Consider the following 22575-nt stretch of genomic DNA (forward strand, 5'->3'; position numbering starts at 1 on the left):
AGGGAGATGGAGGGATAAATAACTTTGTGTGGTGATATGTTACAGGTCCTTGAGGGATAAATAACTTTGTGTGGTGATATGTTATAGGTCTTTGAGGGAGATGGAGGGATAAATAACTTTGTGTGGTGATATGTTACAGGTCTTTGAGGGAGATGGAGGGATAAATAACTTTGTGTGGTGATATGTTACAGGTCCTTGAAGGAGATGGAGGGATAAATAATTTTGTGTGGTGAAATGTTACAGGTCCTTGAGGGAGATGGAGGGATAAATAACTTTGTGTAGTGATATGTTACAGGTCTTTGAGGGAGATGGAGGGATAAATATCTTTGTGTGGTGATATGTTACAGGTCCTTGAAGGAGATGGAGGGATAAATAACTTTGTGTGGTGATATGTTACAGGTCCTTGAGGGAGATGGAGGGATAAATAACTTTGTGTGGTGATATGTTACAGGTCCTTGAGGGAGATGGAGGGATAAATAACATTGTGTGGTGATATGTTACAGGTCTTTGAGGGAGATGGAGGGATAAATAACTTTGTGTGGTGATATGTTACAGGTCCTTGAGGGATAATTAACTTTGTGTGGTGTTATATTACAGGTCCTTGAGGGAGATGGAGGGATAAATAACTTTGTGTGGTGATATGTTACAGGTCCTTGAGGGAGATGGAGGGATAAATAACTTTGTGGTGATATGTTACAGGTCTTGAGGGAGATGGAGGGATAAATAACTTTGTGTGGTGATATGTTACAGGTCCTTGAGGGAGATGGAGGGATAAATAACTTTGTGTGGTGATATGTTACAGGTCCTTGAGGGAGATGGAGGGATAAATAACTTTGTGTGGTGATATGTTACAGGTCCTTGAGGGAGACGGAGGGACACACCATCAGAGGAGAAGCAGGATCAATCTGGGAACATGGGTTATGCATGCTCAACGCACGCAAGCACACACACATGCAGGCATGCTCACACACACACACAAATAAAAACGCGCACGTACACACACACATGCCCACGAACACACAAATACAGAAAAAACACATTCATTTTTACAAGTGAACATGTGCAGTATTCCAAAAGCACTTGTGATCTTATGTTAGGTTAATGTGATCACATGTGATCTTATGTTAAGTTAATGTGATAACGTGATCTTATGTGAAGTTAGTGTGATAACATGTGACAACATATGAAGCAACATGTGATGACAGAAACTGCACATGTGAAAACGTGATTTCACTTTACATTCTCATGTGTTTTTTCTGTGAGGGACACACACACACACACAATAACACCTTGTACATTAAGGATTTGTATGTTATTTTAATTTATCAGATAAATACAACCAATATATTACATTTAACCGTGTGTATTACTGTAAAAGCTTAAATAAATGATATGGTGTAATGATAGATCTTATAAACAGCTACAGTAATTCTATCTGCTTTGTATTGTGTATTACTGTAACAGCTTAAATAAATGATATGGTGTAATGATGATAGATCTTATAAACAGCTACAGTAATTCTATCTGCTTTGTATTGTGTATTGAATTGTTGGGTTGTAAATGTACTGAAATGTATTATCATTGATTCATTATTTCTGTCATTCAGATGATAGAATAACATATTTTCTATATGAATGTCACATATACATGTTCGCTTCTAATGATCTGTACTTTTACAATATCTTTGCATCATGCTTTTTTATTAAACTTTAATTTTTTTATCCACCAGATAGAATGAATGCTTTGTTACAGTAAACAGATATTGTCCTCATGGTCAACTGTTCCATACAACCAACCTACTTTGTTCAGCCCTCCTTTCAGCCTAATAGAGTTGTTGGGCAACATTACAGGAAAAGTGTTAGGAAGACAACATTTCAGCGTTTAATTAAACTACATTGTTGACAGCAAAACTCTATAATGAAATTTCAGGTATTACATTTGACACTGACTACACAACTAATACCCCTGATAATATAATGGAATACAATACAGTATAATGCAATACAATAGAACTCTCCAAACTACTACTTTAGGTTGATCAGTTATAGTTCAGCTATACTTGTCTTTGTCATAGTTTGATAATTGTGTAGTTTAGAGTAATTATCGAGGTTAGTTAGCCAGCTATTTTCGTCCCCCGCGACGCCATTTTTCCAAACCTAGCCAACTATTACCGACGAGCAGCATTGTAGAAACTAAATACATTACAAAGGAACGTCTTGATTAGTGTTATGTTAGCTAGCTACATAGTTGCCATTGTATCATGATAAAGGTGTAGTACTGAAACTATCGAGGTTACCTAGCCAGCTACACTTTCAAAGTCAACAACGCAGCCACTGCTAGCTAGCCTACTTCATCAGCCAGCGGTACTGTATCATTTTAGTCATTTTAGTCAAGATTTTTGCTACGTAAGCTTAACTTTCTGAACATTCGAGACGTGTAGTCCACTTGTCATTCCAATCTCCTTTGCATTAGCGTAGCCTCTTCTGTAGCCTGTCAACTATGTGTCTGTCTATCCCTGTTCTCTCCCATCTGCACAGGCCATACAAACGCTTCACACCGCGTGGCCGCTGCCACTCTAACCTGGTGGTCCCAGCGCGCACGACCCACGTGTTGTTCCAGGTCTCCGGCAGCCTCTGGAACTGCCGATCTGCGGCCAACAAGGCAGAGTTCATCTCAGCCTATGCTACCCTCCAGTCCCTCGACTTCTTGGCGCTGACGGAAACATGGATTACCACAGATAACACTGCTACTCCTACTGCTCTCTCCTCGTCTACCCACGTGTTCTCGCATACCCCGAGAGCATCTGGCCAGCGGGGTGGTGGCACTGGAATCCTCATCTCTCCCAAGTGGACATTCTCTCTTTCTCCCCTGACCCATCTGTCTATCACCTCCTTTGAATTCCATGCTGTCACAGTTACCAGCCCTTTCAAGCTTAACATCCTTATCATTTATCGCCCTCCAGGTTCCCTTGGAGAGTTCATCAATAAGCTTGACGCCTTGATAAGTTCCTTTCCTGAGGATGGCTCACCTCTCACAGTTCTGGGTGACTTTAACCTCCCCACGTTTACCTTTGACTCATTCCTCTCTGCCTCCTTCTTTCCACTCCTCTCCTCTTTTGACCTCACCCTCTCACCTTCCCCCCCTACTCACAAGGCAGGCAATACGCTTGACCTCATCTTTACTAGATGATGTTCTTCCACTAATCTCATTGCAACTCCCCTCCAAGTCTCCGACCACTACCTTGTATCCTTTTCCCTCTCGCTCTCATCCAACACTTCTCACTCTGCCCCTACTCGGATGGTATTGCTTCGTTGCAACCTTCGCTCTCTCTCTCCCGCTACTATCTCCTCTTCCATCCTATCATCTCTTCCACCTGCTCAAACCTTCTCCAACCTATCTCCTGATTCTGCCTCCTCAACCCTCCTTTCCTCCCTTTCTGCATCCTTTGACTCTCTATGTCCCCTATCCTCCAGGCCGGCTCGGTCCTCCCCTCCTGCTCCGTGGCTCGACGACTCATTGCGAGCTCACAGAACAGGGCTGTGGGCAGCCAAGCGGAAATGGAGGAAAACTCACCTCCCTGCGGACCTGGCATCCTTTCACTCCCTCCTCTCTATATTTTCCTCCCTCCTCTCTTCTCCAGACCATTTCCGGAGACCTTCTCCCTTACCTCACCTCGCTCATCAACTCATCCTTGACCGCTGGCTACGTCCCTTCCGTCTTCAAGAGAGCGAGAGTTGCACCCCTTCTGAAAAAACCTACACTCGACCCCTCCGATGTCCACAACTACAGACCAGTATCCCTTCTTTCTTTTCTCTCCAAAACTCTTGAACGTGCCGTCCTTGGCCAGCTCTCTTGCTATCTCTTTCAGAATGACCTTCTTGATCCAAATCAGTCAGGTTTCAAGACTGGTCATTCAACTGAGACTGCTCTTCTCTGTGTCACGGAGGCTCTCCGCACTGCTAAAGCTAACTCTCTCTCCTCTGCTCTCATCCTTTTAGACCTATCTGCTGCCTTTGATACTGTGAACCATCAGATTCTCCTCTCCACCCTCTCCGAGTTTGGCATCTCCGGCGCGGCCCACGCTTGGATTGCGTCCTACCTGACAGGTTGCTCCTACCAGGTGGCGTGGCGAGAATCTGTCTCCGCACCACGTGCTCTCACCACTGGTGTCCCCCAGGGCTCTGTTCTAGGCCCTCTCCTATTCTCGCTATACACCAAGTCACTTGGCTCTGTCAAATCCTCACATGGCCTCTCCTATCATTGCTATGCAGACGACACACAATTAATCTTCTCATTTCCCCCTTCTGATAACCAGGTGGCGAATCGCATCTCTGCATGTCTGGCAGACATATCAGTGTGGATGACGGATCACCACCTCAAGCTGAACCTCGGCAAGACGGAGCTGCTCTTCCTCCCGGGGAAGGACTGCCCGTTCCATGATCTCGCCATCACAGTTGACAACTCCATTGTGTCCTCCTCCCAGAGTGCTAAGAACCTTGGCGTGACCCTGGACAACACCCTGTCGTTCTCCACTAACATCAAGGCGGTGACCCGATCATGTAGGTTCATGCTCTACAACATTCGCAGACTACGACCCTGCCTCACACAGGAAGCGGCGCAGGTCCTAATCCAGGCACTTGTCATCTCCCGTCTGGATTACTGCAACTCGCTGTTGGCTGGGCTCCCTGCCTGTGCCATTAAACCCCTACAACTCATCCAGAACGCCGCAGCCCGTCTGGTGTTCAACCTTCCCAAGTTCTCTCACGTCACCCCTCTCCTCCGCTCTCTCCACTGGCTTCCAGTTGAAGCTCGCATCCGCTACAAGACCATGGTGCTTGCCTACGGAGCTGTGAGGGGAACGGCACCTCCGTACCTTCAGGCTCTGATCAGGACCTACACCCAAACAAGGGCACTGCATTCATCCACCTCTGGCCTGCTGGGCACAGTTCCCGCTCAGCCCAGTCAAAACTGTTCGCTGCTCTGGCACCCCTACGGTGGAACAAGCTCCCTCACGACGCCAGGACAGCGGAGCCAATCACCACCTTCCGGAGACACCTGAAACCCCACCTCTTTAAGGAATACCTAGGATAGGATATAGTAACCCTTCAAACCCCCCCCAAAAAAGATATATATGTACTATTGTAAAGTGGTTGTTCCACTGGATATCATAAGGTGAATGCACCAATTTGTCAGTCGCTCTGGATAAGAGCGTCTGCTAAATGACTTAAATGTAAAAATGTAAAATGTAACATCAGGAAATACTAACAGAAATACATATCAAGAACTTGAGAAATATGACATGCTTTCTCTGATAAAAATAGAGTGATGTGCAACATTTAATAACCCCCTCATCTAAGACAGAAAGGACCTCTCACTATACTTTAACATTATACTTCTGTAGTTCTACAACCAACACATAAATGTCTTCACTGTTTTTAATAAACTGAAAAATGTAAATGTGGACATTCACACCTATGATTGCAAAGGGGTCTTCCAAGTAAACAAAGGCCAGACTCATAAGTCAGAATGTGATTTAAAACATGGTAACAATATTGAATGTTTCCAATACTGTGTTGAATTCCAAGTGCTAACCTACCTACCTATGCATGACTAACAGTTCTTACATATTGCCTCCTCATCATACAGACAAGGTCAAGGTGATTCATGACATTAGTGGTTGTCTGACTCTGATATTTACCTGCATGGTTGGTAAGATCACTGTTCCAGTTAGGGGGGTTATGTGTCTATGTGTTTAGACCTATGTGGTCAGACAGACAGACAGACAGACAGACAGACAGACAGACAGACAGACAGACAGACAGACAGACAGACAGACAGACAGACAGACAGACAGACAGACAGACAGACAGACAGACAGACAGACAGACAGAGGTCATAGTGTCACTGCCATAGAATTAGGAATTAAAATACTAGAATGGACATGAACCTTATGATGCGATAATGTCAGCCATTTTAGTTAGGGAGTTGCTCAATCATGGTTCGCCAGTTCTGTGATAAGATATTGTGTATAATAATGGATTTGAAAAACGTTATCTGCACTGTATGTTTGTTAGCTAGCTAGCCAGACAGTTTTAGAGGAATGATAAAAAAATCGAATCAACTGCTAATATGTCAACATTCCATTCAAACAATGCAATCCACAGCCATACACTGGATGAAATCAGTTGACAATAGGACTTAGAAAAGTTTGAAATGCAACATGTACTGACATTGTGTAATAATAACTTGACAGCTTTCCAACAATACACAAATGTAGATATTTATAGTCTGTTCACATATACTGAGTATACTAAACATTAGGAACACCTTCCTCATGTTGAGTTGCACCCCCCGTCCCCCCTTTTTCTCTCAGAACAGACTCAATTCGTTGGGACATGGACTCCACAAAGTGTTGTAAGCATTCCTCAGGGATGCTGGCCCATGTTGACCAATGCTTCCCACAGTTGTGTCAAATTGGCTGGATGTCCTTTGGGAGGTGGACCACTCTTGATACACACAGGAAACTGTTGAGTGTGAAAAACCTAGCAACATTGCAGTTCTTGACACGCCTGGCATCTACAGTACTACTATACCCTATTCAAAGGCACTTAAATCTTTTGTCTTGCCTGTTCACCTCAATCCATGGCTCAATTATGTCAAGACTGAACCAACCTTATTTAACCTGTCTTCAACCCTTCATCTTCACTGATTTGAAGTGGATTTAACCAATTACTTCAGTGAGGGATCATAGCTTTCACTTGGATTCACCTGGTCAGTCAATGTCATGGAAAGAGCAGGTGTTCTTAATGTTTTGGATAGTCTGTATATTTTAGAGGCTATTTATACAGACAATTGGTATAAAACCCATATAAAGTATATTTTGAATTATTTGACAATTATTTAGGTTGACACAATTTCTGATATCTTACATGCCTTACTTTTATTTTCCTGCATAAGTAAAATTAGGATTTAGCCTCTTCTGTCATTCATTCCAATTAGACTGGTTTGGATTTCTCCCTGAACAATATGGCTGCCATCTTTACCCCATTTTGGAACTTTGAGAGTCTATGACATAGCCTTAAGTCTTCTTGGGTATGATGCTAAAAGCTTGGCCCACCTGTATTTTGGGAGTTTCTCCCATTCTTCTCAGGCAGATCCTCGCAAGCTCTGTCAGGTTGGATGGGGAGCGTTGCTGCACAGCTATTTTCAGGACTCTCCAGAGATATTTGATCGGGTTCAAATCGGGGCAAACAAAAAATGAGAAGTACAAAATGACTTTCCAACGCACTTCACCACGCTCATAAGACTAAGTTGCCCTTAGGGCCAGGACTTTTTCCTGTTCAAGAAAAAAACATGTCTTTCCTGATATACACTTCCTGATATACAGTGATAGCATATACAATATTCAAACATGCTTTGTGGATGCAACACTACTGTAGTGTGGAGGGAGGGGATTAACTTTGATGGGTTTTATTATAATTTTTACATTGTGCAAAAATGTGAAGAAAAAAACATTCATGCCACGGGAGGAACCGGATCCGTCCAAATAGGTCCCGGAACGAAACAGTCCAAAACGGAGAGGTGCCGGATTCTGTTCCGGCAGGATGCAGCTCAAATTAAGGATTACACACGCCCGAAAGCTTTCACACATACACACGTCCCAGGAGAATGCTGAGAAAGGGGTGTGGTGAGGTGCAATACAAAACTCATATTCAGTTCCTATTTTCCCCTGGGCTTTATTTGATGTGGTACACTATAACTTCATTTGCATATGTGGTCATTTAGCAACCCTGTCAATGTACTGCAGTCATACTGATACCATCTCTAAAGGCAGTACCAAGACAATTGGCGTGTCATGCTCATTCAAACATCTGTAACGGCTGTCGGAAGAGAGAGTAGACCAAGGTGCAGCGGAGTTAGTGTTCATCTTGAAATTGAATTTGAACAAAGAGAACACTACAAAAATGAACAAAACACAACAGCAAAACAGTCCTGTTAGGAAACACTCTAAACAGAAACAATCCCCCACAAAACCCAAAGGAAAAACAGGCTCCTTATGTGTGACTCCCAATCAGCAACACGAACTTCAGCTGTGCCTGATTGGGAGCCACACACGGCCCAAAACAAAGAAATACAAAAACATAGAAAAATGAACATAGAACGCCCACCCATGTCACACCCTGGCCTAACCAAAAACAGAGGAAAAAACCCTCTCTATGGCCAGGGCGTTACAACATGGCCTGTAGTATTTACTGTAGGTAGGATTCTACCTGGCTGTAATTACTGTGTGTGTCCATCATCTTACACAGGGCAACACAGGGACTTTGGATGCTTATAAAATGCTCTCAGTATCGTTCATGATAGATGGTTAAAGAGAGCCAGCAGATAATACATTATTTCCAGAATCCTAATATAATACTGTATATAACATAATATATCATCAAATCATTTCTAATAATAATACATTTCATAATGACAGAACCTTTCAATGTCACTCTTTTTGTCGTCTCTCTTGGAGCCTGATACTGACAGCTGTGGAAGCAACTGTTGTTTTCTGTGAATCTATTTGTATAACCGGTGACAGTGACACTATTCTCATATTTACATACTGTCTCTGTTGCTTGTTGTCCAAGGCAGGTACATGATATGGTGAGGTGTATTCACATGAGGTATTAGTCCTTTGATCCTATTTCATGCTTTTAAAATGACCAAACGTACCAAAGTGTATGAAATACTCAATTACTACTACTACTACTACTACTACTACTACTACTACTACTACTACTACTGCTACTACTACTGCTACTACTACTACTGCTACTACTACTACTACTACTACTGTTACTACTACTACTACTACTACTGTTACTACTACTGCTACTACTACTACTACTGTATCACCATGGCTCACAATACATTTTACATATAGCACTAAACCCCACTGTGTTATTCTAGCATGACTCAACAAAAAGAGAGATGGGTGTCAGTGCATTAACGTCATGGTATTGTTGTCAGATAACAGATCTCTGTAATGTGTTGCATGGAGAAGAAAGGTTGAGTTCCAGAACCATCTTACTGAATAGATACTGTCATCAGTTGTCCACATTCAATACATTCCACTAGGTGTCTCATCAGTGCCATTATTCACAATATTTACCTCAATAACAGTTGTAGTAGCAGAGACAGAAGAGGAAGCGGGTGACCTCACTCACTCCTTTTTTCTGCTTCATATACAGTCAGTCAATGAACTAAGCAGATCAGACCCAGCTGCTAACACATTGGTGTCTATGGGAGAGCCACCACTTAAGGCTTAAGCAGACCGGAGCTGTGACCATTTCTTTCAATGGTAAAGTGCCTGAGTAAGACCTTCATTTATCCATCAACTTTGGTAGTAGTTGGCAGTTTGGCAATGCACAGGTTTGCACAATTTCATTACAGCAGAGGTCAGAAAAAGCTTCTGCCACATTATCTATGATGTGGCTGAGAATGTGTTTCAGTTAAAAGGAGACACCAGCCTATGCCAATTTCCCAAGAAGATTGTGTACTGACCCTGGACAGCAAAAGTAGCCTATGTTAGGAGGAAGCACACTCAGCCACTCAAGAATAGAACGCACATATTTAATACCCTTATAAATAGTTTGGCGCGTTCATGTTTTCCCCATGTATTTAATAATGAATTTCTCCAAATATATTGTTGTTCTTTTTTCAATTTTACCAGTATGATGAGTATTTACTGTGCGCAAGTCCAATCATGTGTCGAGGAAATGTTTGGTCAAGTTATTGGTGCATTTATCTTTAATATTTAATTGCAGTAATTTACACGTTTGCAATCCTCCAAGTGGACACGATGTTCAGGTGGACATGAACACTCGCTACACTTACAGAAATACATTTAGTTTATGTCCATAGTGTAACTTTTCCTTTATTTGTAATTTGTGCATCTCCGCTCCATGTCTGTCAGTGTCTGTCATGTCTGTGGGTAATGGGAGCTCACGCCTCAGTGCGCAAAGACATAGAGTATGTGGCCTGCGTGCAACGTTTGGGAGTCAGTACTGTTAAAAACATTTAAACCATTGTTCACTTCATGTACTGTGATGAAATAGTATGATTCAATCTGATTTAAACAAATTTAGGGATGTGAAAATATCCTTTTACATTTAAAACCAGTTTAGTGTTTGTACTTGCCAATTGGGTATTGGTCAGGTCCTGGGTGGGGCCAAGTGCATAATGTTCCTGTTTGAGGTCCTGTGAGACAGATTAGATGTGGTTTCTCTCAGTCTCTCCCTCTACCTATAGATAGGACAGGTTAAGCCTGATACAGAGGCTATTCCTTTTGGGCTGTGGCCTGTGTATATTTAGTAAATCTAGACTGATATATTGTAGGTCTATTATATGGTGCCTTCACTGTTGGATCAACAAGAACTGTTCATAAATTGACACTTTATTAAGCACTTCAACCTCAACTTAAGTCAGTTGTTTGTGTGTATGCCTCTCAAGACATAAAATGCTGTGCACAAAGCCTGAGATACTTTACACTGGTTTGTTATAGTTACCACAAACCAACAACCCTGCTCAAACAGAGAGGAGTTGAGTGGTTATGGTTTGATCTCTTCCTCTTTAGCAGTGAGGGTTTGTGAAGGAGGTCAGAGAGAGACAAATGGAGAAAGGGTTGTAGATGTCAAAATGATGAATAGGCCTATACATGAAAAGGTGTGTGGGGCTTTCATTGTTTATCAGAGAGACTAATGTCAATGTTATTTTAGCATACTGCAGTACTGCAGTTCACTTGTCATATTAATTTCTCGTTTACATTTAATCTATCACTGACAGTGGCGGTCAGTGCCGTTTAAGATGAGGGAGGACGATGTTTTTCCTTATGAGCATGGCCTTATTTCTATTACAGCATATTGGATGACTGTTATTCATATTCCATTCACCCAGTTCAATGTAACAACGATACATTTACGCTACTACATGATACAAACATTTTCCCTATACCCATCATGGGGTTGCTAGCCCATGACAAATTTGAGGTGACAGACAGTGACACACTCTTGCCTAAATCTAGTTGATCTAGGGTGTAATCCTTAATCCTACAGTTGCAAACGAGAGTTTCTATTGGACAAATTTAGGTCTGTTTATCCCCGTTTGCTTCCGTATAAGAAACGTTTTTCAACAGAATCAGCGGAATGAATACACCCCTGATCACGTGTAAACATGGGTCACTTTCATAGCAGCCACGTTGTATTGCTTCTTGCATCTATGAGCTCTCCTCCTCTCACCTTTTCTCTTCTCTTGTGGACTTCAATGCACAACACATCAGCTGTATGTGACCAGGCAAAAAAAAACTTTCTAAGCCAAACCATGCCATAACCGCTACACCAAGCCTACATCGTTGTAACGATATTAGCTAAAGTAACGTCATATTCAACATAGCTAATATAACTAAAACGTTAGTAAACCTGCTTCAATCATGCAGTAATGTTACAGTGTACAGTCACTAAGCAGTTTAGCGATTACACCAGCTGGCCCCGGTGGCAATACATTTGTAAAACCAAAAGCTAATCTTGACTTGGAAGAGTTCCAGTGTTGTGTTGGATAGTCATAGCCAGCTAGCTAATATAGCCTCCCTCTGTTTGAGCAGGGTGTTTCAGTAGGCTAAACTACCTAGCTGCATTTGCTAGCTAAGTAAGTGAAAGTGAACGTGAATTTTTTTAAACTAATTTTCTCTCTCTTGCTCTTGCTTCTCCTTAATTTTGGAAGAAATTAATTTGTTCAAAACTGTTAAACTATTGTCTTTCTCTCTCTTTGAGTCAACTACTCACCACATGTTATGCACTGCAGTGCTAGCTAGCTGTAGCTTATGCTTTCAGTACTAGATTAATTCTCTGATCGTTTGATTGGGTGGGCCACATGTCAGTTCATGTTGCAAGGACTCTGATAGGTTGGAGAACATCCTCCAGAAGTTGTCATAATTTCTTTGTAAGTCTATAGAATGGGGTGAGAACCATGATCCTCCTAGGTTTTCTACTGAAGTCAATGTACCCAGAAGACGACTGAAGCTAGCTGTCCTCTGGCTACACCATGGTGCTACCTACAGAGTGCTGTTGAGCCTACTGTAGACCTTCATTGCAAAACAATGTGTTTTAAACAATTATTTGGTGACCTGAATATATTTAATATAGTTTTATCTAAAAAGGATCACTTTTTAAATGTTTTAAAATATGTATTTTTATGAAATTCACAGAGGATGATTGTCCTTCCCTTCCTCCTCTGAGGAGCCTCCACTGCAGTCTGACAACTCATTTCCTGTGTTATTCCTCTGAACAGTTGACAGACCTGCCTTGTAACGCAAGAATCTTCACACACAGCTAACTTATAAATAGCTCCTAAACCATGAAGTCAACCATTTGACACCTCTCCACTTCTCCTACTGACATTAATAAAGATTCTACTGAAAATGTAAACATGACCTGGTATGGTCAATGCAATGTTGCCTTTCGCACAAATATAATTTTATCATCAATGCTCCTTCCTCAGATCATTACTTTAGTTTTGTTAGTTCTCTCTTCCACCAACAATAAGACCACAGTGTTGCTGTGTCTGCTCCTTTTACAGAAAGAGGAAGTTGAGTCAAGATGAACATGACATCAGATGCAAATTCTTTCTGTTTCTCTTTAAGGATCTGTTGCTTTCTAATCCTGACAAAGACCCATTTATGTCACAGCCACAGGAACTGTAGGGGTCCAGTCCAGAGGAAGCGCTGGTGCTCAGAATCGAGCACATTTCCTTTATTGGATGAGAAATTGTTTCATTTATAGAATATGAAGTATGTCAACCATGCACAATACATATGGCATCAGATGATGACTTTGTTTGGTAATACTGTGTTACATAGGAATGGAGTTGTTGGTCACTGCAGCTTCTAATTCGGTTGTTGCATGAGCCTGAGAAACATTAGAAATCTATAGACATTGTGTAGTTTTTTACCAAATATATTTTTAGATTCAATACAATTGTATAGTATTGGTCTTCTAGCTCATTTCCTGTTCTCAGTCTCTCAATGTAATTTAGTCAGTTCTCTCTGTTTTTCTCCCTCTTTAACTCTCTATCTTTCTCGCTCTCTCTATTTCTCTTTTTCTCTCTTGTTCTCCCTCTCCGTCTCTCTGTCTGTGTTTAAGTGCTTTCTGCATTTCATCACTCTAACCCGATACAACCACACAAATGGTTCACTAACTGAACATGACAAATTCTCAGATAACTTTTCTTTAAAGAGCAATTTTAAATAGCTACTTGTATCCAGTTTAAGTAATGTATAGCATGTGTCTAATCTGCAAGTCTATGTTTTCTCAGCCCTGCCCAGCTATGCTGACAATAAATATCAACTTATTTTAGAAGAAATAGGGAATTATTTAAGAAAAGTGCAAGGGTGCCAATATATTTGGCTGCAACTGTATGGACACCTAAAATGTACTTTTATCAAAACTCTCCAACAACAGCTAAACTGTTGGAAATGAATCCACATGATGTGTTTCAAATAATGTTCACATCATCTGATTCATTTGATGCGCTTCTCTCACAGCTCTACAGGGAGGAGGAGACTCTGACTGGTACTACAGATGGTATAAGAATAGTCAGTTAGTGATCCCCTTTAACACAAAGCCTGAGTACAGAATCAGTCCAGTCTACATGTCTAACAGTGGCTCATGTACCTGTGTGGGTGTAAAGGGAAACAAGCTCTCCAATACCAGTGATGCTGTACATCTGAATGTGTCTGGTAAGTCTATTTAATCATGTAAACATCTCCATGGGCAACTAGAATATTTTCTTAGATTAGAAGTTTTTAACCAGTCAACTGCCTAATCACAGATCAGCCACAACCTGTCCTGAGTATCTCTCCTCAGTGGCTGAACCCTGGAGACTCAGTGACTCTGAGCTGTGAAGTTGACAAGACGTCTACAGGCTGGAGGTTCTCCTGGTACAGGACTGTTCCCTACAGAGCTGGGTTACCCTCCCTATCAGACAAGTCTTACTCTCTACAGCCCCTATCTGACGATGGGACTACTGAAGACTCCTACACTCTGATCCCTGCTGGTCCTACTCCCACAGGAGGATATGTGTGTAGAGCTGGGAGAGGAGACCCAGTCTATAACACACTCTACAGTGAACCTCAGTTTCTCTGGTCAGGAGGTAACTAACTGCATTGAATCATATTTAAGTTCCCACTCGGGTGTGTAATATATATCATTATCTCACTGAAGGTTTGACTCTGTCTCTTTGTTTCAGATCTGCAGCCTTCAGTGTCTCTCAGAATAAGTCCCAACACAACTCAACACTTTACATCAAAGTCTCTCTCCCTGAGCTGTGAGGAGAAGGGGAACTCTACTGGATGGAGACTGAAGAGATACACAGAGAGGGGAGTAGAGTCAGGGTGTGTCTCTAACTGGGGATCAATAACAGGGTCCACATGTACCATCAGCTACACATACACATGGTCCAGTGGATTGTTCTGGTGTGAGTCTGGATCTGGAGAGTACAGTAATGCTGTCAATATCACCTTGGATGTTACGTCTATTGCAACTAACATGTTTTGCATACTGTATGCATGATAGGATGTTCATTTCTGTATTATTGCATCTCTTATAAAAAAAGGTTTATAAGAATTTGAAGGTGATCTTCCAGTTTGCAGATTTACAGAATTGTTTATATATTATGTTACACAGATGGTGATGTGATCCTGGAGAGCCCTGTCCATCCCATGACTGAAGGAGACTCTGTGACTCTGACCTGCAAATACTGGACAACCAGCTCAAACATCAAGGCTGATTTCTACAAAGATGGAGTACTCATCAAGAATGAGACCACAGGAGAGATGACCATCCCTGCAGTATCCAAGTCAGATGAAGGATTCTACAAATGTAACTCTGATCAAGGAGAGGTCAGAAGAGCTGTGCGTGTGTGTATGTGTGTTTGTTCAAGTGTCTTGATGGTAAAACATGTTTTTCTAGTCCCTCCAGGTTCTGTTGTCTCCATCTCTCTGCCCAGGCTGCTGTGTGGTCTACTGGTGGTGTCTCCATTTCTACTGGTGTCCATCGTGCTGATGGTGAAATGCTGCAGGGCTCGAGGTGAGAACTTTCTTTCAGTGTCTCTACAATCAGTTTATCCAGCTGGAGATTCTCCTTCTTTATGGCATGCTTTTATATCACTGTTAAAGTAATGTGGAATGAAATGGTTCATTTCAAATGTAAATAGACAAAGTGTCCAGGGGCAGATATTTCTGTTAAATGTCATTTATGGAAGTGTTTCCTCACAAAAAGGCAAACTAAAGATTTCATAATGTAGCCTGGCGAGAGTAACAACTAAAACAGTTACAACTAAAACATGTGCTGGGGCACAGAACAAACAAATGTGGGGTTGTGTATTCAGTGAAAGCTTACATTTAAAATAGGATAATGTAGGAGGGAAATCACAGCAAGGTGAAGTCACCATAAAGTAAAGTTCAGTCTAAATCACCATCTAGTAAAATAAATCTGTTAGTAAAGTGCATAAAAACAATCTGAGTACAATAAGTACAAAGTAAAATGCATAAACGGTAGTGGCTCTACTTTCTATAAAATAACAAGAAAATACAGAGACCACAATGTTCACAGTTAGAATGGACTTTCCAACATTTCAAATACCTGAGAACAAGATGTCCATAAAACAAAATGACTTTGTGCATAAAAAACTAAAAATATATTTAGTCATAAAACGGAATGAATAGTTACAAACACACTGTCCACATGATACACTAACCACACATGATACCCTAACCCCACATGATACCCTAACCCCACATGATACCCTAACCCCAAATGATACCCTAACCCCACATGATACCCTAACCCCACATGAAACCCTAACCCCACATGATACCCTAACCCCACATGATACCCTAACCCCACATGATACCCTAACCCCACATGATACCCTAACCCCAAATGATACCCTAACCCCACATGATACCCTAACCCCACATGAAACCCTATCCCCACATGATACCCTAACCCCACATGATACCCTAACCCCACATGATACCCTAACCCCACATGATACCCTAACACCACATGATACCCTAACCCCACATGATACCCTAACCCCACATGATACCCTAACCCCACATGATACCCTAACCCCAAATGATACCCTAACCCCACATGATACCCTAACCCCACATGAAACCCTAACCCCACATGATACCCTAACCCCACATGATACCCTAACCCCACATGATACCCTAACCCCACATGATACCCTAACCCCACATGAAACCCTAACCCCACATGATACCCTAACCCCACATGATACCCTAACCCCACATGATACCCTAACCTCACAAGGAACAGTAGATCCTCATCTCACCCATACTGCACTGGGGTAAATGTCATATCAACATATAAATTACAACTCAAAAATGAAACAAAATACACCACCATGAAGCTTTACATGAAATAAAATGTAATTATGATAATTACTCACGCTTCAAATAATGTTATTATCAACTCCACAACGTGGTTCTGAGAACACTGGTATTCAGCTAGCAAGAAGCTAACTTCCTCATGTCAATGTGAAAGTATCAACAGGTTAACATGACCATCTGGCATAAATATTACAAAAACTCTTATACGCTGCAGATGATTCAAAATAGGATATATTCCGGTACAAGAGTAAGATAAAAAGTATTATTTACCCATCTAAAGTAACGTTGGACCCACAATGGATTTAAAAGGCTCTACAGTGTAATTGCTTGCTCTCACTCTTACACAATGCTCATGCACAATCCCATGCACACATTATTTATGGACTCTCTTAAAGGGACAGTGTCATCTAGTGGATATTTAAGCAAAAAGGCCGTAGGGGTGTGGTATATGGACAATATACCAAGGCTCAGGTCTGTTCTTATGTACAACGCAACGAGGAGTACCTGGATACAGCTCTTAGCCGTGGTATATTGGCCATATACCACAAACCCCAGAGGTGCCTTATTGGTATTATAAACTGGTTATCAAAGTAATTAGAGCAGTAAAAATAAATGTTTTGCCATACCCTTGGTATACGTTCTGATTTACCACAGCTGTCAGCCAGTCAGCATTCAGGGCTTGAACCACCCAGTTAATAAAAATGAATTTTACCACATGGCTACAGTTACTTCTGATGGATGACATTTTAGAGCTTTGTACAGTTGAAAGAGCAGTTTGATCAGTTAAACTCTAATGCTACTCTCCATCTGTTTTCTACCTGTAGGTTTGTGTTCAACAGTCAAATCTCCTCAAGACCAGATATGATCTGATGATGTCATCGAACAGACTGAATCATCCGTTTGATTATAACAGTATGAACTGTAAACAGAACAACAGTTTTTATAATTTTGACATTTTGCCATTGCCTTGCCATTGATATATGATAGTGTTTACTGAGTTTAATATCATTGAATGGAATTTCACAAATGCTGAATGTTATTGTTTTGTAAGGTGATATTTTTTTGCTTTTGGTGGCTCATATGCTTTCCTTTGTTATTGTTGTTGGTCTTGTTTTTTCTTGAAATATTACACGTCTCTCTTTATTTCAGTTTGTTAATTAAACAATAGTGTAGTGCCTGTTTATGTTTAAAAGTGGAATTTGCTGTATTTTTTTATGTTGTGTTTTACATAAAACCATGCTGTTTACATACAGGGGCATACAGTGCATTCGGGAACTATTTAGACCCCTTCACTTTTTCCACATTTTGTTACATCACAGACTTATTCTGAAATGGAATTTAAAAAAAAGTTTTTCCCCTTCATCAATCTACACACAGTACCCCATAATGACAAAGCAAAAACAGGTTTTTAGACATTTTAGCAAAAACAAATCCTGAACTATGACATTTACAAAGTATTCAAACCCTTTACTCAGTGCTTAGTTTTAGCACCTTTGGCAATGATTACAGCCCCGAGTCTTCTTGGGTATGATGCTAAAAGCTTGGCACACCTGTATTTGGGAAGTTTCTCCTATTCTTCTCTGCAGATCCTCTCAAGCTCTGTCAGGTTGGATGGGGAGCGTCGCTGCACAGCTATTTTCAGGTCTCTCCAGAGATGTTAGATCGGGTTCCATTCCGGACTCTGGCTGGGCCACTCAAGGACATTCAGAGACTTGTCCCGAAGCCACTCCTGCATTGTCTTGGCTGTATACTTAGGCTCGTTGTCCTGTTGGAAGGTGAACCTTCGCCCCAGTCTGAGGTCCTGAGCGCAGGTTTTCATCAAGGATCTCCCTGTACTTTGCTCCGTTCATCTTTCCCTTGATCCTGACGAGTCTCCTAGTCCCTGCCTCTGAAAAACATCCAAACAGCATGATGCTGCCACCACCATGCTTCACCGTATGGATGGTGCCAGGTTTCCTCCAGACGTGATGCTTGGCATTGAGGACAAAGAGTTCAATCTTGGTTTCATCAGACCAGAGAACCTTGTTTCTAATGGTCTGAGAGTCCTTTAGGTGCCTTATGCAAACTCCAAGTCATTTGTCATTTGCCTTTTACTGAGGAGTGGCTTGGTTATACTTGATTTGCTGACCTGTTATAACTAATTTGGAACATGTATAGTTTGTTATTAACTAAATTAATGCATATTTCTATATACATATATACTGTCTATGTAAGTCTATTAATTGTTGTATTTTTACAGTAGTTGTTATAGGAGCCAGATGAGTGTTCCACTATGTAAGTGTAATGGAGAAGGTAGGTTGTATTTTGTATTAATTTTCATATATAAAATAAAAAGTGATAATTTCCTACATCATTGTATTGATTTTAAATAACATTTGATAAGAGGGCAGACCCATTACACTGAGGGGTTATGTTGTTGCTATGTGACCAATGACCATATTAGTTTCTGTGTTGTCTGTAAGAAATTGTAACCTCCATTTGTATGCGGACAATACTGTTGTATATTCTGTTGCCCCTTCTGTTGACAAGGCTCTTTCAGAGATACAATCTGACTTTTTTGCTTTGCAGAAACCCTTTGTTGAACAGAAATTGGTGCTTAATGCAGCTTAGACTAAAACCTTAAAAATGTACCTGATTATTTATCCATATTGGAAAATGCCCAGATTGATCACATTATATGTCTGACCTTGCAAACAATGTAAAGTATGTATAGATAGGTGTAATATAGAGACAAGCCTGTTGATTTTTTATCTGAGGGGATCCTGCTATTGACACACTTGTTGAATTATGAAGTGAACTTGACAACAACAATAATTAAAGAGGCAGTCCAGACAACGCAGATGAGTGCAGGTAGGGTAGACAGAGCAAGTGTTTACTGGTGGCAGCCATGTTCCTCCACTTTATGTTACTTTAGTCATATTTACTAATATACCTGGTGTATTTATGCAAATGAGGAACACATAATTGTTTTCATTTGAACACAAAATACAAAAAACTGATACAATAACTAAATGTTTATATTATGTGCTATATTCAACAAAAAACACAGACACATGTTCACAATAAACAAACAATTGACACACTGACACACATCACATAAACAAACAAATTGAAACACAACCATAAACAACACAATAACAAAGACATATCTATGTAAAGAGTATCTAACTAAAAAGTGTCCCTCAAGACCATCTGACTAATGAACAAGTCAACCACCAAACCCCTGAGAAGAGTCAGCTAGCTGACTGTGGTTCTGACACATGCTCCTCCTATAGAAATAGTGTATGTGTGTATGGAGGGGATAGCTGAAGCTGAGGCTAGCTGGGATACCAGTAGTCACCATAGCAAAGGTTTGAGGGGAGGCATCTATCTGTGCATGGTGGGTGTAAAAATGGAACTAACATCTGCATGTTCTGATATCAAACCACAAGTTCTGATCTCATCTCAGATCTCCTTTCTCCTTCCATTCTCTCTTAATCCAATAAAGAGGAAGTAACCAGTGTGAGGTCATGTAGCCAACCATAAAAAGAAGTTGGTCAGATATTTAACACGCCATCAACCGCTGCTCTTTATTCTCACAGTCTTTGTACGTTTCTCAATAATTTTCTCTCTATTTTCTGTGTGACGGTGAAGAGGTGTGATCTAAACAGACTGTCATCATATAGGAAGTAGAGGGGTTTGTCAGAAGAACTGTAGTTGTAGAGAAAGTCACTTGTCAGTGGGACAGAATGGACAACACATTGCTCTGTGTGCTGCTCTGTAATTATTGACGTTGTATTAGTGTTTGTGTGTTTGTCTATCAGCACAATGCACTAATATTAATATTACTACTCTATTACTATAGTAGTATACACTTCTGTATTACTTCTGTACTGTAATGACTTTCTTTGTCTTTGTTGAAGTGCTGAGTATCATCATCTACTGTGGACACTGTGGTGAAGATGATGGTAGATATTCATTTATTTGATCAAACCTCCGTCTCTTTATGTTTCATCATCTTTGTCTCTGCTTTTCCTTCCTCACATTCATTAAATGTTATGAGAAAAGGTGATTCAGTTGTGTATGTATGATCTGTAAAGAGGTAGGAAACATAGTTTATGTACATGTTTTACTTGACTGATAGGTAATTGTGTTATGATGGTTGTGTTTATGCAGGTAGACTAAAGCCTGTATTGGAGCCAGTATGATACGTCATACCAGTTGTATTTCTGTCTGCTTGAACTCCAACAACTCAGATACAAATGAAAACATGAAAAGACCCAGGGAATCAATAGAACATCATTTAGAGATGCACAAAAACATTATAACATTGAAAATGGGTGAACCTTTCCTTTAAGTTGGAAAAAATGTGGCAATTTTGTCATGTGAAAATCCACCCTCCAACCTAACTGGACCCAGATATTCAGAGGAGAGACTGTCACTATGAGATGTGACATACAGGGGGGAGGAGACTCTTACTGGCAGTATGAGTGGCATAACAACAGGAAGTTAGTCTACTCTAACAAAAAGCCAGAGTACAGAATCAGTCCTGTGTACACGTCTAACAGTGGTTCATATACCTGTCAGGGTGTGAAGGGAATCAAGCGCTCTGAAACCAGTGATCCTGTACATTTGACAATTTCTGGTAAGTCTAACTAATCATGTAAACATCTCCATGGGTAACTATAATAATTTACAGTGAGTGTAAAAAAACATAAAGAACACCTTTCTAATATTGAGTTGCAACCGTCCACTTTTTTCCCTCGAAAGAGTCTCAATTCGTCAGGGCAAGGACTTTATGAGGTGTCAAAAGCGTTCCACAGGGATACTGCCCCATGTCGATTCCAATGCTTCCCATAGGTGTGTCAAGTTGGCTGGATGTCCTTAGAGTGGTGGACCATTCTTGATACACACGTGAATCTGTTGAGTGTGAAAACCCCAGGAGCGTTGAAGTTCTTGGCGCAAACCGGTGCTCCTGGCACCTGCTACCATACCTCATTCAAAGGCACTTCAATCTTTTGTCTTGCCCATTCACCCTCTGAATGGCACACATACACAATCCATGTCTAAATTGTCTGAAGGATTAAGAATCCTTCTTTAACTTGTCTTCTCTCCTTCATCTACACTGATTGAAGTGGATTTAACAGGTGACATGGATGGATTTACCTGATTTACCTGGCCAGTCTATGTCATGGAAAGTTCATCATGTTTTGTACACTCAGTGTATATTGCATATATTTTGTTTGTGTTTCCACAGCTCTGCCCAGTGCCTCAGTGAGTGTCTCTCCTCAGGGTCCCTTCTACGATGGAGATACAGTCAGTCTGCAGTGTGACATACCAGACTACACAGACTGGATGTACTACTGGTACATAAACAACCAACCAGGTTACAGTACACATGATAAAACCCTCACCATCTCTCTCCCTGACCATGCTGGTCAGTACCAGTGTCAGGGGAACAGGAGAGATCAGCCCCAGAAGTCTCAACTCAGCAGAGCCCTCTCTATCCAGCTCACTGGTGAGCTTGAGACTCAATCATTGACAAAGAGTAAAAAGAGGCCTTATGTACAAACTCCAAATGCATTTATTCCCAATGATAACCTTTTTGAATCAGTACCATGGTAGCAAGATTCCACAATAACTGTTCTCATCTTATGTATGAATCAACAACTAACTGCATTGTCTTTCAACAGCTCTGCCCACGGCCTCAGTGAGAATCTCTCCTCAGGGTCTCCTCTACTCTGGAGATACAGTCACTCTGCAGTGTGACATACCAGACTACACAGACTGGACATACCACTGGTACATAAACAGCCAACAGCTTTCCAGTCAGACCAGTGAAACCATCACCATCTCTCTCCCTGACCAGGCTGGTCAGTACCAGTGTCTGGGGAAAAGGACAACGTGGCCCCAGTGGTCAAATTTCAGCTCATCTCTCTCCATCATCATCACTGGTGAGCTATTTTCAATCTGGACATTCTCAAGTGTGAGCCAATGTGGGTTAATCTTACTGAATACAGACATGCATACTGTAAATTCTAACTAAATCGAGTCAACAAACCCTACGGAAAATACATTTTATCAAAACTTTACAGCAACAGGTCAATGATTTTCAATCACCAAGCATATATGCAGAT

The 22575-nt window shown here is 41.1% G+C and overlaps 1 protein-coding gene across 1 annotated transcript in view; it reads left to right on the forward strand.

The window, feature by feature from the left end:
* Positions 1–22575, forward strand: part of LOC106577784 (basement membrane-specific heparan sulfate proteoglycan core protein-like) — a 34401-nt gene that overhangs the window by 10443 nt on the left and 1383 nt on the right. Inside the window, 8 exon segments of the mRNA XM_045700592.1 lie at positions 13583–13777; positions 13870–14190; positions 14287–14469; positions 14724–14918; positions 15018–15125; positions 20829–21083; positions 21696–21956; positions 22132–22392. Of these exon segments, the coding sequence (XP_045556548.1) occupies positions 13583–13777; positions 13870–14190; positions 14287–14469; positions 14724–14918; positions 15018–15125; positions 20829–21083; positions 21696–21956; positions 22132–22392 (1779 nt within the window).

This window comes from Salmo salar, chromosome ssa18 (assembly GCF_905237065.1).
Source record: "Salmo salar chromosome ssa18, Ssal_v3.1, whole genome shotgun sequence".
NCBI classification, from domain to species: domain Eukaryota; kingdom Metazoa; phylum Chordata; class Actinopteri; order Salmoniformes; family Salmonidae; genus Salmo; species Salmo salar.